Source organism: Oratosquilla oratoria, chromosome 39, assembly GCF_046742065.1.
Source record: "Oratosquilla oratoria isolate Oo_2021 chromosome 39, ASM4674206v1, whole genome shotgun sequence".
Lineage (NCBI taxonomy): Eukaryota > Metazoa > Arthropoda > Malacostraca > Stomatopoda > Squillidae > Oratosquilla > Oratosquilla oratoria.
The window spans coordinates 1,748,539-1,764,007 of NC_134815.1; the positions used below are offsets into that span (position 1 = coordinate 1,748,539).

Consider the following 15,469-nt stretch of genomic DNA (forward strand, 5'->3'; position numbering starts at 1 on the left):
TTCCATCCCAAAATACACTCCACTCCCCTCCACCCTCCCTCCCATCTTAGCACCTCCTGAATTTATTAATATCCCAGGAATAATGAGGAAATGGGAAATCATTCTTGACATTTACAACCTGGGAGTGAATTAAAGTGTGCCAAAGATTAGTGGAAGAAGCAGGAACAGGACTGGTTTAACAAAAGGTGTGAGGTTGTAAGAAAGCCAAGGACATCGCTTAGGAAAAATGAAGAAAGAGAAAAAGCAATAAAACAAAAGAAGCTTACAACATACATACATATACCTAAGGGCTTTTCCCCCTTACACGGAGGGTAGCCAAAAAGAAAAAGGCATAGAAACCACTCCCACCCATTCCCATTTTCTATATATTCCACTCCCCTCCACCCTCCTCTCTCCCTCTTATCTTGGCACCTCCTGGATGACGGGTCATCCCTGCATCCTGTCCACTGCCGTGGGTCGGAAGCAGTGTCGCAAGACACAGCACATCCACAGCAAGGCCGCTTCATAAATTCGGCAACCCCCCTCTCCATCCCCTCATGCAGAAAAGGAGAAGAAGCTTACTAACATGCTAGAATTGATTATGCAAGAATTTGCTGGGAGGGAGAAAGTAATTTTGAGAGGTGTTGTAGAGATATACAAAAATAAACCAAAACTGTTTTACTGGTTTATAAATGGTAAATTGAGACACGCAGATTTAATTACCAAGTTACTAGTGGGTGGTGAGGTCTTGTCTTTGCGGAGCCCCTCAGCTCAGGCAGAAATAATGAATGAAAGTTTCCAATTGGTCTTCACAAAAGAGAGCAATTTTTTGGAGGAAAGTGAAGTGAGTAAAAATTCAACTTTAGAAGACATAATTGTAGATGTGAGGGAAGTCTTCAATCTTTTGGGATCACTGGATGTGACAAAAACTTCAGAACTTGACAGGATCTCAAACCAGATACTTAATGTAGAGAAGAACTAACATACAAAATTCACAGTTTTATCAAATGTTCGCTGAAAGAAGGCATACTACCACTTGATTGGAAAAGGGCAAATGTAGCACTAATTCACAAAAGTAAGGAGACACTACTAAATCATAGACTGGTATCACTGACCAGCACAATAATGAAATCATGTGAAAGGATTGTGAAACAACAATGGACTAAATATCTTGGAGATAAACATTGTGACAGACAGTCAGTTTGGCTTTAGATCTAGAAGGTAATGTGTGTCAATCCTTTTAAGGTTTTACGCAAGAGTAATTGATATGCTACACAAGAGACGGGGTTGAGTGAATTTTGGAGCACATTGGAGGACTGTGAGGCAAACCACTTGAATGAATGAAATAATTTTTGAAGGGAAGATGCATGAGGACAGTACATACATACATACATACATATACCAAGGCTTTTCCCCCCTTCCAAGGGAGGTAGCCACAAAAGGAAAGGCATAAAAACACTCCCACCCATTTTGTCGAGACACAGTACATCCACAGCAAGGCCGCTACATCTGCCTTCATACCTCTTTTACTAGTCTTTCGTCACTCATTCTTTCCATGTGTCCAACATCCTAATATTCTTTCATCAACCCTCTCTCCCAAATCCTTTTTCACCCCTGTTCTCCTCCTCACCTCCTCATTTCTCACTCTATCTAGCCTAGTAACCCCCACCATACTTCTCAGACACCTCATCTCAAACACATTCAAACTCCTTCTCTCTTCTTCTCTTATGTTCCACGTTTCTGCCCCATACAGTGCTGTTGGCACAATCACTCCTTCATACAGTCTCCTCTTCGCATCCATTCCCAAATGTCTATTTCTCATTACACTCTTTAAACCACCAAGGCATTTACTCGCTTCTCTCAATCTACATTCTACCTCCACCTTCACTCCACCTTTTCCTGCTACACTTGCACCCAAGTATCTAAAACTATCCACTTCCTCCAGTCGCTCTCCCTTAATGTTCACTTCCAGTCTACTGCCACTTTCACCCCTTGTACATCTCATCACCTTACTTTTACCCACATTTATCTTTAGCTTTCTTCTATCACATACTCTCCCAAACTCTGCCACCAGCTTCCTCAATCCCTCCTCTGACCCTGCCACAAGCGCAGTGTCGTCCGCAAACAACAGCTGGCTCACCTCCCACTTTTCTCCATTTTCTTTAACCATCTCCAATCCCTGACTCACTACCCTAGCATTCACCTCTCGCACCACCCCATCCATGTATAAGTTGAACAGCCAGGGCGACATAACGCATCCTTGACGAAGTCCCACCTTTACTTCAAACCACTCACTCTCTCCATTTCCAATCCTAACACATGCTCTACTACTCACATAAAAACTCTTGACAGCTCCCAAAAGCTTTCCTCCTATCCCATAAATCTGCATAACCTCCCACAGTGCCTTTCTGTCTACCCTATCATAAGCCTTTTCCAGATCCATAAAAGCCCAAAAAATATCCTTCCCCTTTCCTATAGCTTTCTCACATATCTGTCTTACCACAAAGATCTGATCTACACAACCTCTACCCGTCCTAAATCCACACTGTTCCTCACCAATTACTCCTTCTGTTCCTCTCCTAATCCTCTCAATTAAGATTCTCCCATAAGCCTTCCCTACTACACTCAACAGGCTAATCCCTCTGAAATTACTACATTCACACTTGTCCCCTTTTCCCTTGTAAAGAGGAACTATACAGGCACTACTCCAGTCCTCCGGTACTTTACCCTCTCTCCAGCAAACATTAAATAATCTCACCAACCAGTCCACCATCACTGAACCTCCCTTTTTCAGACATTCTGCATGACATCCATCCAGACCAGGTGCCTTACCTGCTTTCATCATCTTTACAACTGCCTTCACCTCATCCTTCCTTATTTCTCCTCCGTTCTCCTCACTCATCACTCTCATTTTCTTCGTATTTCCCACTGCAGCTATCTTTCCTTCCCTATCCTCCTTCACATTTAGCAACTCCCTAAAATATTCTGCCCATCTTCCCCTCACTGCCATCTCTTCCATTATCAACTCTCCATCTGTACCTTTTACCTTTTCTTCCCTACTTGATTCGCCTCCTCTTCCTCTCTTAATTTCTTTCCAAAACATCTTTTTATTACTTTCAAAATTTTCTGTCATACTCCTACCCCATTTCACATCTGCTCTCCTCTTTGCCTCCTTTACCTTTTGCTTGACAAGTAGTAAAGGATAAGATGTCAAGATGGAGAGCAGTAATGAGCAGAGTCCCACAAGGTTCAGTGCTTGTACCAATACTTTTTCTTGTCTACGTCAATGACATGATGGAAGGTATAACATCAATGACATGATTGAAGGTACAGCAGGCTATGGCAACATGTTTGCAGATGATGCAAAAATCATGAGAAGTGTGAAAATTGAGGAGGCCTGTAGACCACTGCAAAAAGATCTAGACACTATTTTTGCACGGAACAAAGAATAAAGATTAATTTCAATACTAAAAGATGCAAAGTACTGAAAATGGACAATAGTGGCACAAGACCATCCTTATTAAACTATTCCTTAGGAAGAGAACCTATTATGAATGCAAAAAAGGAAAAAGATTTGGGAGTGTTGATAAAATACAACCTGTCACCTGGATGATATATCAGCAGAATTGTGTGAAACGTAAAGACTGCTGCAGAAGATGAATGTGGCTTTTCACCATATCCACTTCCATACGGTGACACCTACGTAGGCGTCATGAGGAGCAAGTGGGTATGCGATGATGCCGACGTCGGCATCTTGATTATATTTATTGTAGTCATACCTACGTAACCTCCATTCTATCTAAACTGGCTTCATCATATTTTCTATGGTTATCAAAAGTCACGGGTGAAAGAGAACAAACGAATGAGCACTGACTTTATTTTTTATAATGAGATTATTATGACGCAACATCGCACGTCGGGCAGCTAATGCTGCCAGACGTGCGACGTGCCCCGGAGTGAAGAGGATATAGATGAAGAGATAATGAAACACAACATTGAAGCCCTGATCTGTCCAAGATTGAAATATGCATTAATGGAATGGTTTCCACATAGAGTGAAAGCTGTAAGCAAAATTAAGACAATACAAAGGGGAGCAACAACACTGGTCCCCACCCTGGCAAATAAACCATACAAGGAGAGACTTAAAACACTGGGTCTGCCAACTTTGAAAGATTGAAGAGAAAGAGGCGATTCATTACAATATTCAGGTCAATGAATGGAATACAATGTACCAACAGAAGAGATCTCTTGATTAAGGATGGGAGGGCTTTAAGAGGTGATGAGAACAAATTACGAAAGATCATATGCCTAAAGGATGTGAGGAAATACAGTTAATACAGTTTTCCATAAAGATGTATAATACTTGGAATAGCTTAGAAGGTGATATAGCCCAAGCCCAAGCTAATCCATGAATTCAAATCTAAATATGATAATTGAAAACCATGGATATAGATTAAGTTAGAACTACCCGTGAATTTGAGGCTTGGTATGATAAATTGTAGAGTAGGAGATGGGATCCAAGGAATGTTGCTCTTTTCCTGAAGCCTATACTAGAATTAGGTACATACAGTTAGGTAAATCCACACACTCACATACACTGGAAATCAAGGATATAGATTAAGTTGGAACTGTACATGGATTTGTGGCTAGGTTTGATCAATTGGAGAGTAGAGGACAGAACCCCAAATGAGCATGGCTCCATTCCTGTATACTATAATTAAGTAATACATACATATACCAAAGGCTTTTTCCCCTTACAAAGGAGATAGCCAAAAAACAAAGGCATAGAAACCACTCCCACCCATTCCATCCTTAACATACTCCCCTCCCCTCCACCATCTTATCTTAATGATTAATAAAATAATTATAAAGTAAAAATAAAGTAATAACTATGCTGTGATCCATGAGGGGGAGTGGGTGGGGGATGGGGGGTGAGAGAGTATGTGTGAGAAATAAATTGATGCAGCCCAAAGAGATTTCTCCCTGTCTTCTTTTCTGCATGAGGAGACAGAGAGGGGGGTCGCTGATTTAATGAAGCGGCCTTCCTGTGGATGTGCTGTATCTTGCAATACTGCTTCTGACCCAGGGCAGTGGGCAAGATGCAGGGATGACCCGTCAGGAAGTGCCAAGATAAGAGGGAGGGAAGAGGGTAGGTGGAGTATGTAGGGGATGAAATGGGTGGGAGTGGTTTCTATGCCTTTTTCTTTTTGGCTACCTCCCGTGTAAGGGGGGAAAAAGCTTTTGGTATATGTATGTAATAATAAACAATAATAAAGTAATAATAATATTAAAAAATAAATAAATTAAGTAAATAAACTGCAGAGGAGAAATAAAAGCATTGCTTTCCATGTATCTAATGGAAATGTACATTACTTTCTGATGCATTACAAGTCCAGCAATGTACATTTGGTGGGGCTCCATCTCCACACACCCGGAAGCCACCGCAAGAACCTATCCTTACCAAATCCTGCTTTGAGGGGCTCGACGAGTCGCATGACAAAAGTAGTTCCTTTTGGGATTTCCTTCAGCATCTTGGCCACTTCATAGTGCCGGTGGCCCACCAGTGACTTGCCATCGATCTTCTCGATGTGGTCCCCAATCTGTAGAGGAAATTTGTGAGTTAAGACACATTTTAGGGGGCGGCACTTTTGGTGAGAAGGTAAAGCAAGTTCCCCCTAATGTACTTTTAATGCATGATTTCTCTATCATGAGTTGTGTGTATGAATGATGTGTGTATAAACGCTGTTTTGTGGATGAATGTTACATGTGAATCGTGCTAGTGACCATCAGATGTGGAAGGTGGTGGTGGTAGTGGTGGGTAGCACTTACCCATATCTGGGCCCTGGAAATTAATAATGACATTCGAGCAACAAAGTAACAAAGACCATATAGCACAAAGGAAAATTAAAACAACTAAAATAAATTGACATTTCAGCATTGAGTACGCATATGACACTGAGGAAAATTTTTTATGTTACCAATCAACCAATCAATCCCTTGATCAATATTCCACATGTTACGAACATTTTAGTAGTATTAACGAAGCTATAAGGCTTGATTCACACTATCGGTCCGGTCGCGCTCCGCTCTCGGTCCGGTCCAATATTGTCTCATTAATTTCAGTGGAAGCATTCACACTGGCGCTCTCGCTCTGCTCTCGCTCCGGTTTCGCTCTGGTCACGGTTCCGTCAAAATATATTTTTACTGGAGCGAGAGCGGACCGTGAGCGCCAGTGTGAACTCAGTTACCATGGTCCTGCTCCTCCTGCTCCACTCCAGTCAAGATTCAGCCTTCATATAAGCAACTAGTGTTACCTTCTGTCCTACCAAACCATGGATAATCCAAAGAAAACACCACAATGGGATCATGAGAAAGTTAGAAAAATGATAAAAAATACGTTTTCTTTTTATTTATCACTGATACAATGACAATGCGTACAGCTAGGATATACATAAGCACCAACTGGATATAATATAACCTACAAAACTTACTTTAATTTTGTGGATTCAGATGAAATGCTAATAGAATTAGTCAAAAGGTAAACCAGAGCTGTATGACCTGACTTCGCTGCACTACAATGATAACGTGGCGAAAAGAAGAAGCTGTGTTGAAATAAGCAGGCAGCTGGGTTGTGAAGGTAAGAAATTCCATACAATAGCCTAATATCCACTGTGGAAATGCATTTCCTATCCTCACTAAACAATTTTCCTATACAATAATGTTTGCATACTTATGCTATTGCCAAGGTACTGAGAGAAAAAAAATACACATTATTAACCGAAGAAAGAAACTCCATATTTATAATAACAGCCTATTATGCACTGCAGAAAGGCATCTCCTTAGCTCACTCAACAAATATTCCTACACAAGTTTGCTTGTCTACTTATATTTCATCATTTTGCCAAGGCATTGAACCAGCTGGGGAGCTGAAATAATCTTTCAGTGTTTCTCCCACGCCAAAAGCCTCCTTTGTAGCATTTCCCCCTCTTCCTCTCATTGGACGTACTGTGTTTGATGGAGGCATGACAACAGTATCTGGTAATGCAACAGCATTTGGGTGTATCAGATTGTGAAGTATGCATGTTGTAATGATTGCATTAGTGTTAGAAAGCATAGCTTCAAGTTTCCTTAAATATATTCTGAAGGTTTGCACTAGAATATCAAATGTGCACTCAACTATCCTCCTGGCTCTAGATAATCTATAATTAAAAATCCTCTTCTCTACATTATGTTCAGTCTGTGAACCTGGGTAGGGCCTCATCAAATTTCTCTTCAGCGGGAAAGCCTCATCTCCCACTATAACGTATGGTGCAAGCACATCAGTGCCAGGAAGTGCAGCATCTTCTGGTACATTTCAGGTCATCCTCAATTTTGGATAGTATTTTCTCAAATGTTCCTTTGTTCATTCTGAAATAGCTGTGGAATTTACTCTCATCATCAATAAGACGAAGATGCAGAGTATGAAATTCTCCTTCAGTCTTCCTATCTTGCAACATAGGATGAACCCACAATCTCTTTCTTTTTCTATTTTGTTTTCCTTCTTCTTCTTCATCAAGTGCAAAAGCGATTATTGTCAGAAAAGTCACACATCCTTCGTAACTGATGGTAAGACTTCTACTGGTGTCGAGGGAGGGGCAATGACGGGAGCGATAGCGGAGCGAGAGCAGACCGTACGTGTGAATACCTCAGAACCGAGAGCGGACCGAGAGCGGAGCGCGACCGGACCGATAGTGTGAATCAACCCTAATAATGTTTATGTGTCATATGTATACCGATTGGTATTACTCATGACTGTCTCTGGTCCCCTTAACTCCTATGTATGTTGTCTGTGTAACTTAGTGTAGAAAATCAGTCTAATGAGGACCACAATGGAAATAAGCTTACATGATTTTTTGTGTTATCCTCGGCAATTGTAATTGTTATTTCGAACTACCCGGTATGTGTTGAATTGAATTGAATTGAATTTTATTCGGATACAATCATACGTACAATAAGTACAATACATATAAGACTCAATATTATACATAGTATATATAATTGTACATCCGAGGATGGCACAGAAAGTCAAAAGACTTATTTCCACTGTGGTCCTCATATTACAACTAGGAAAGGATTATCATAGAAAAGCTAGGTTATACGAAGTGTAAATTAGGATTATAAGAAGTGTAAATTAAACATATAAACTATTTTCTTCAGAGAGAACAGTGTCATTATCTGCAATTCATGTATATTGATTCTTTGTCAAATAAACTTACTTTATCTCTCTTGTAAGAGACCTAAGGCTATCAGGTAACCAGTGGCAGTCACTGGATTGGCCTACAAGTCGTTAATGGAAGAATGTCATGGATTTTCGCTCTGAATACTGTAGCTTTCGAAATTGCAAAATTACCAACAGAGAGGACTGTTTGTGGCATTGTCTCTTCCAAATACTGGCTGAAATTCCATACACTAATAATCAATTATTTCAGTAAGATTACAATCTGTACGGATTCTTCTTGTATTTCTATTTATTCTTCTTGCAGTATCTCCTGTCATGAGCACTTATTTTATTCACCTATCTATTTTTTCATTATTATTTCCTTAGCATAATACTGTCCCCAGCATTCATTTACCTATTTGTTTATAATCACTTTTGCATTACATTTTTTGGGTATTTATTTATATACTTATTTATTTGTCTGTGCATTTATTCATTAGAGTAAAATTCAAGAATCACTCATGCACGCTCCATCCTAGCACTCCTGCTGAAGCTACATCAGCAAGGCAGGAGTGTTACGCTCAACTGGGTGCCAAGCCACGTAGGTGTCCCAGGTAACGAGCTAGCCGACGCCGCAGCAGAAGCGGCGCGCAAAAGACCTGAAGTCGATGTTGTCGTCCCTCTCAGCAGAAATCAGTTGCTCCTACGCACCAGGGCTCTTTACCAGGTACAACGGTTCCTCGAGCACAGACTGGAGGCAGAGGTGTCAGAGAGGGCGAGGTGGTACAGGGCAGTCACAGACTACGAGCCCCTTGTACTTCCTCGCTCCACACCTAGAAAAGTGGAAACTCTGCTTTTCCGTCTGCGGCTGGAGGACCGTTGTTTCTGGCAAATCAAGACCAACGCCACGACCGAAGAGAGCAGATGCCATCATTGCCGCCACCCTGAAGCCACCCTTGACCACTACCTCAAGCATTGCCCCGCAACTGCTTTTCTGAGGAGAGGGCCTCCGACAACATCTGAGGGTCTTGTGCGCCGCCTATGCAGCCACTTAAGTCTGTTTGAACTGCGTCGGCTGGTGGAGTGTCAGCCCCCCCTTTAATTTTCATATGTATGTTCATGTCCGGGAGGGTGAATTCATGGCGATGTGCATACGTATACTGCATGCCTATGCACATCTAATGTATGTATGAGTGTGTGTGGCCAAGGCCACACACACTCATACATTGAATCACCCCCCCACCTCCAATTTTTACATATATGTCTCTCTGTCCGGAAGGGTGATTCATAGCGATGTGCATACGTATATCGCATACGTATGCACATCTAATGTATGTATGAGTGCGTGTGGCCAAAGCCACACACACTCATACATTGAATCACCCCCCCCTTCCTTTACATTATATACGTTAGATGTCATCACTAATATCAATATTCAGCTATATTTTGAAGGGTGCATTCACTGAGATGTGCATGCGCATTTTGTATGCGTGTGCACATCTTGTGAATGTATGAGTGTGTGTGGTTGGGCCCACACACACTCATATGTACAAATCACCCTCCAAACGGGCTCACTTTAAAAGCCCGTGGGAGCTTCACTCCCGAATTTAATAGACTAGACTAGACTCATGCACGGATATTCAACATGAAACTTACAATGTCTTACGCACCCAACCTAACTATTCCATATATATATATATATATATATATATATATATATATATATATATATATATATATATATATATATATATATATATATATATATATATATATATATATATATGTTTAAAGATACGACTATTGCCCTTAAGTCGCCTTGCTAGGTGGCCTGTCGTCTGCTTCCCGCCATTTCTATATTTACTTGTTTTGAATTGGTTAGATTTGATTAATACTACCATTATCATTATAATGGTCTGCTATATATTTTTGATATGATTATGTTTGTGCATTTATTTGGATCCAGGTAAAGAGGGTAATTATTTACCATCTTTGAAATATCTTGTTTTTTGTAAGCAAAATAAACAGATTCGACGACATACTTTTTTATTTGAACCCCGCTCGATTTTTCTGGTAAGGCCGGCAGACATTGTGAGGTTTTTGAACATTACATTAGGTGCCCAGACCCGGGAAACCCTATCTAAGTCCTTTAAGAATAAGGTTAACCCGTTTTAAGGCTTGACATGATGTCTGCCAAATTACAAGAAGCTAAGAAAAAGAGAGCGTCAGCCAAAGGCTGGGTGACACGAAGCGTCAACGAATTAGAAGATTTATTGAATGATGACGCTACCAGCCTCGAATTATTAGAAGCTGCCATTTGCACATTTGACAAGAGGCTTGCAGATCTTGAGAAGCACTAGACGGCAGTGGAGTTGGAATTGAACTCTGACGAAGTAGAGTCAGATATGGATGAAACTGACAAGTTTCAAAGATCTGCCAGGAATTTTTTTAAATTAGAGCAAAGGCTGCCAAGCGCCTGAAGGATATGACTGTCACTGTTGTAAGTGATTCTATTTCCGTTTCTTCTAAGGATAGATCAGAGGTTAGGTTACCTAGTTTAGAGCTCCCTAAATATGCTGGCGAAGCTATAGAGTGGCAACCCTTCTGGGACCGCTTCGAAGCTCTGGTTGACCAGAGTGACTTACCTGTTATAAGCAAATTCTCATACTTGCAGTCCCTCCTTCGAGGAGAGGCACTTTCTGTCATTCAAGGTTTGGCGCTTACTGCTGCAAATTATAAAATAGTATGTGAGCTACTCAAAGAAAGGTTTGGCAGCACTGAAAGAATCGTATTTGCCCATGTGTTGGGCTTAATGAATGCTTCTTTGACGTCTAGAGCTAAAGGAGCTAATCAGTGTGACTCCCTATGGAAGTTACGAGACCAACTGTTGCGGCATATAAGAAGTTTGGAAGCCCTTGGGTTCAGCGGCAACCAGTATGGCATGGTGTTGACTCCTATCATCGTAGCTCGCCTACCACAGGACATCCGTCTGGAGTGGTCGAGGGAAAGTGCTGGACGTGAAGGCGATTTAGACTGGTTAATGAAGTTTCTGCAAACTGAGATCCAGCGTCGTGAACGATCGGAGATTTTTAAGGATTTGTCCATGGAGAAGAGCAACGCACCACAAGATATCGAAAGAAGAAAAGTTAGTTCGGCTTCAGCCTTGCAGACGTCAGCTGAAGAAGGACCACAACAGTGTGTTTTTTGTCACAAAAGACACAAGTCCGAAAAGTGCAATCAGATATTGAGATTGGATATCCTTAGACGTGAAGAGAAAGTGAAATCCCTAGGACTTTGTTTTAAGTGCCTCGTCAAGGGACATATGTCCAAGGACTGTAGAGGAAAAGTGAAGTGTGCGCAGTGCTCTGGTTATCACAATGTGTTGTTTTGCAGAACAAGCAAAACAATTTGTGTCACTAATAATTCACCAAGTAGACAGGGTGTTGCCCACACCCCCAGTGAACAAGTTAATAATGCAGTCAATACTGGTAGTGGTACTGTTGAGAATGTTGGGATCTCTCATGATCAGAGAGTTAAAAGGTCCACTGTCTTGCAAACTGCTAAGATCAAGACTCTAACTAATAATGGGAAATCTGTTGATGCTATTGTCATGTTTGATTTAGGGGCAGACACTACTTATGTGAGCCATGATATTGTTAGAAGAATCAAACCTAAGTGGGTTACATCTAAGTACACTTCATACTCAACCTTTGGGAATAAGAAATCACAAAATAGAAAAGAATGGAATGTATATGATGTGAAAGTGATTGACACTCAGGGTAATCCTCACTCAATATTAGCGGTCGAAGTTGAGACCATTTGCCCACATTAAGCCGTCAAAAGATTCCCTCTGATGTTTTGCAGTCCCTTTCACATCTACAGTTAGCTGATGACTATGGATGTGATCGTGACCTCACTTTGGATATACTGATTGGTGTGGATAATTACTGGCATTTTGTTTCCCCAGAGAACCTTATAAGATGTGATGATTTAGTGGCCTTTGAGTCTTAGACCAGTCAAAGTAGGGCTGGACTTAGAACAAATTGCAATAGAAGGTTTTTTGGCTTTATCTTGTTTATTAGGTCCCTCTGATGAACATATAAAAAGTCTCCAACTTTTGGACACCGGGAAAGTGGTTAATTTGCATAAATTCAAGATGGCCGCCGTCCAAAGCTTCAATTTATAGAACTTTTTTCTGGCTGCTCCCAGACCCTATAAATGTATTACAAACAACGGTTTTTGGCTTTAACTTGTTTATTAGGTCCCTCTGATGAACATATAAAAAGTCTCCAACTTTTGGACACCGGGAAAGTGGTTAATTTACAGCCAAAAAACCTTACAGCCAAAAAACCTTCTATTGCAATTTGTTCTAGGTCAAGCCCTACTTTTACTGCACATTATTGTCTATTACATTTTGCCTAGGCCTATACTAATCCCATCTTCTTGTTTCAACAGGTTGGTGCGACATCTACCGAAGCCATGGAAGAAGAGGTGGTGCATAATCCCTGCGGCATTTGCTCAAACACGTTAGACGAAGGAGAAACAGTCAAGCTGAGGGCGAAGGGAGCAGATACTATCAACAAGGCCAGTACTGAACGTGGAACGCCATCAATTACCGTGTCCGAGGGCCAAACGGTGCACATTGATTGCCGAAAGAAGCATGTCAATACGAAGCCAAATAGAATTCCTGGGGAGCAGAAGAAACGTCCTGAAAATCCTACTCTTCGTTCTCAGACACCAGACTTTTGTTTTACAGAGAACTGCTTTTTTTGTGGTACAAAAATCCATTTGGACACAAAGCATGATTCAAAAGAAGTGTATCCAGTACGCACCTTCAACTTTCAAATGACAATACTTTCTGCATGTGATGCCAGGGCTGATGAGTGGGCTGACACTGTTAGAGGCCGAATTAACTTTGCACACGATCTTCCAGCAGCTGACGCAATATATCACAAGCAGTGCAGCTCAAATTTTCGGACACATAGGCAGATCCCCTCTAAATATTGTGATTTCGCAGACAGTGAACCTCCTCGCAAGGGTCGCAAAGTAGATGCCTCACGAGAGGAAGCATTTCTACTCGCAATCGAGGACCTAGTCAGTGCCAATGATGATGAACAGACTACAGTGGTTGATCTCGTTGATAGAATGTCGCAGTTGTGCCCTGATGTTGAAGCGTATAGTGTGAAGTACATGAAACAGAAACTTCTTTCATATTTTGGGGATGAACTGGTTATTAGTAACGTGCGTGGACGCAGCGATGTTGTAACTGTCAAATAAACTGCTGCAAAGATTTTGCAACAATTCAAAGACTCACCACAGACTGATGATGAGGAAGCAGAAAAAAGAAAGATAGGGCTGCGGCACGGTTGATCAAAGCAGATATAAAGAACATTGATACTTGTAGAGATTTCTATCCAGATCCTTCTGAACTCTGGTCGCTGGAAAAGAATGTGGCGTACGTTCCACAGTCCCTTCGTATATTGCTGCAAGAGACGTTCAGTGGCAAGCCATGTGATCTTGAAGTTGCATCAATTGGACAAAGTATCGTGCAACTTACCAGACTAAGGGCCATTGTAGCACCCATTCAGTATGGATTGGTGGTTCAAATGCACCAGCACTTTGGTTCCCGCTTTCTTGTGGACAGTTTACACAGCCACGGCTTCTGTCTGCCTTACGCAGAAGTTTTGAGGTTTTCGAAGTGTGCTGCCAATTTCAGGGGCACCAACATATCGGAAGGGACAGCTTGAACCAAAGACGATGGATTCGCCAGTGGCTCCTGATTCACTACTGAAATTGGTCAGATGTCAGTGTAAGGGCAACTGTGACACTCAACGCTGTAGTTGCAAATGGAATGAGCTTGAATGTTCCAGTGCATGTGGTGAATGTAAAGGACTCTGTCAAAATAGCAACTTTGATGCAAGCACCGATCCAAGTGAATACGAACTCCTATCATGCCTCTGAATGACGTCATACTACGTCATGGTGACGTCATACTACGTCATGGATATGTCATATCACATTTGCAATGCCTCATTCTGTATTTCTTGAATTTATGTTTTATATGTTCATCAGAGGGACCTAATAAACAAGTTAAAGCCAAAAACAGTTTGTAATACATTTATAGGATCTGGGAGCAGCCAGAAAAAAGTTCTGTAAATTGAAGCTTTGGACGGTGGCCATCTTGAATTTATGCAAATTAACCACTTTCCCGGTGTCCAAAAGTTGAAGACTTTTTATATGTTCATCAGAGGGACCTAATAAACAAGTTAAGGCCAAAAAACCTATTGCAATTTGTTCTAGGTCCAGTTAAATGATTGCTAGATTTACTGGACTATCTGTGTTTGGTTGGATATTGTCTGGTTCTTGTATGAAAACCCAGGAAGAAAATGTATCTCACCAGACGTTATGTATGAGTACTGCTAAACCTGTTAATGAATCAGAGCTCCATGAATTTTGGAGCCTTGAAAGTATTGGAATTTGTGCTGGGAGGGATAAGCCTCCCAAAGACCCAGTGTTAGATAAATTTGAGGATTCAGTTAAGTTTGTTGATGGCAGGTATGAGGTTGCTCTTCCTTGGAAAGGTGATGTTTCTAAGTTGAGTCTGCTTGAAAATGAGATTGGAGCAAGGAAGAGGTTAGCTACGCTTAACTCTAAGTTTGAAAGGAACCCTAGTTTAAGAATTGAATATGATAAAGTTCTCAAGAGTTATGAGGACAGTAATATCACAGAAGAAGTTCCTCAATCTGAAATGGAAGGTCCCTATCCCATTTACTATATGCCTCATAGACCTGTAATTAAGGAATGTGTTTCCTCAAAAATTAGGCCTGTGTTTGATGTCTCAGCAGTGGGATCTAATGGTGTTTCTTTGAATGACTGTTTGGAATCTGGGCCTTCACTAATCCCAGATCTAGTTGAAATATTACTAAGATTCCGAAGATGGAAAATTGGCTTGACTGCTGACATAACCAAAGCCTTTTTACAAATTAGAGTTCAGCCCTCATATCAGGATGTTCATAGGTTTTTGTGGCAGTGCGGACAATCCATATATGTAATGAGGTTTGTAAGGGTACCCTTTGGTAACACCAGTAGTCCATTTTTACTGAATGCCACTCTTAGACATAATTTGAATTCATATCCTGTTTCAGTGACAGTGCAAGAGCTTCAGGAAAACTTGTATGTGGATGATTGGCTCTCAGGAGCAGATACTGTTGAAGAAGCCAATACAATGTTTCGTGAAGCTCAGAGTATATTATCAGATGCTGGCATGACTTTGTCCAAGTGGAATTCTAACAG

The 15,469-nt window shown here is 41.1% G+C and overlaps 2 protein-coding genes across 8 annotated transcripts in view; one reads left to right on the forward strand and one right to left on the reverse strand.

The window, feature by feature from the left end:
• The window catches only part of kermit (PDZ domain-containing protein GIPC-like protein kermit), a 127,761-nt gene that overhangs the window by 18,806 nt on the left and 93,486 nt on the right, over positions 1-15,469 (reverse strand). For all 7 annotated transcript variants that reach the window (XM_076176407.1, XM_076176410.1, XM_076176415.1 and 4 more), the window contains exon 5: positions 5,441-5,579. In XM_076176407.1, the coding sequence (XP_076032522.1) occupies positions 5,441-5,579 (139 nt within the window). The remainder of the gene's footprint in view (positions 1-5,440; positions 5,580-15,469) is intronic.
• Positions 10,306-14,279, forward strand: LOC143020238 (uncharacterized). Its single transcript, XM_076176405.1, has 2 exons — positions 10,306-10,676; positions 12,632-14,279. Exons 1-2 carry the CDS (start codon positions 10,662-10,664, stop codon positions 13,451-13,453), a joined length of 837 nt encoding a protein of 278 aa, XP_076032520.1. The 5' UTR covers positions 10,306-10,661; the 3' UTR covers positions 13,454-14,279.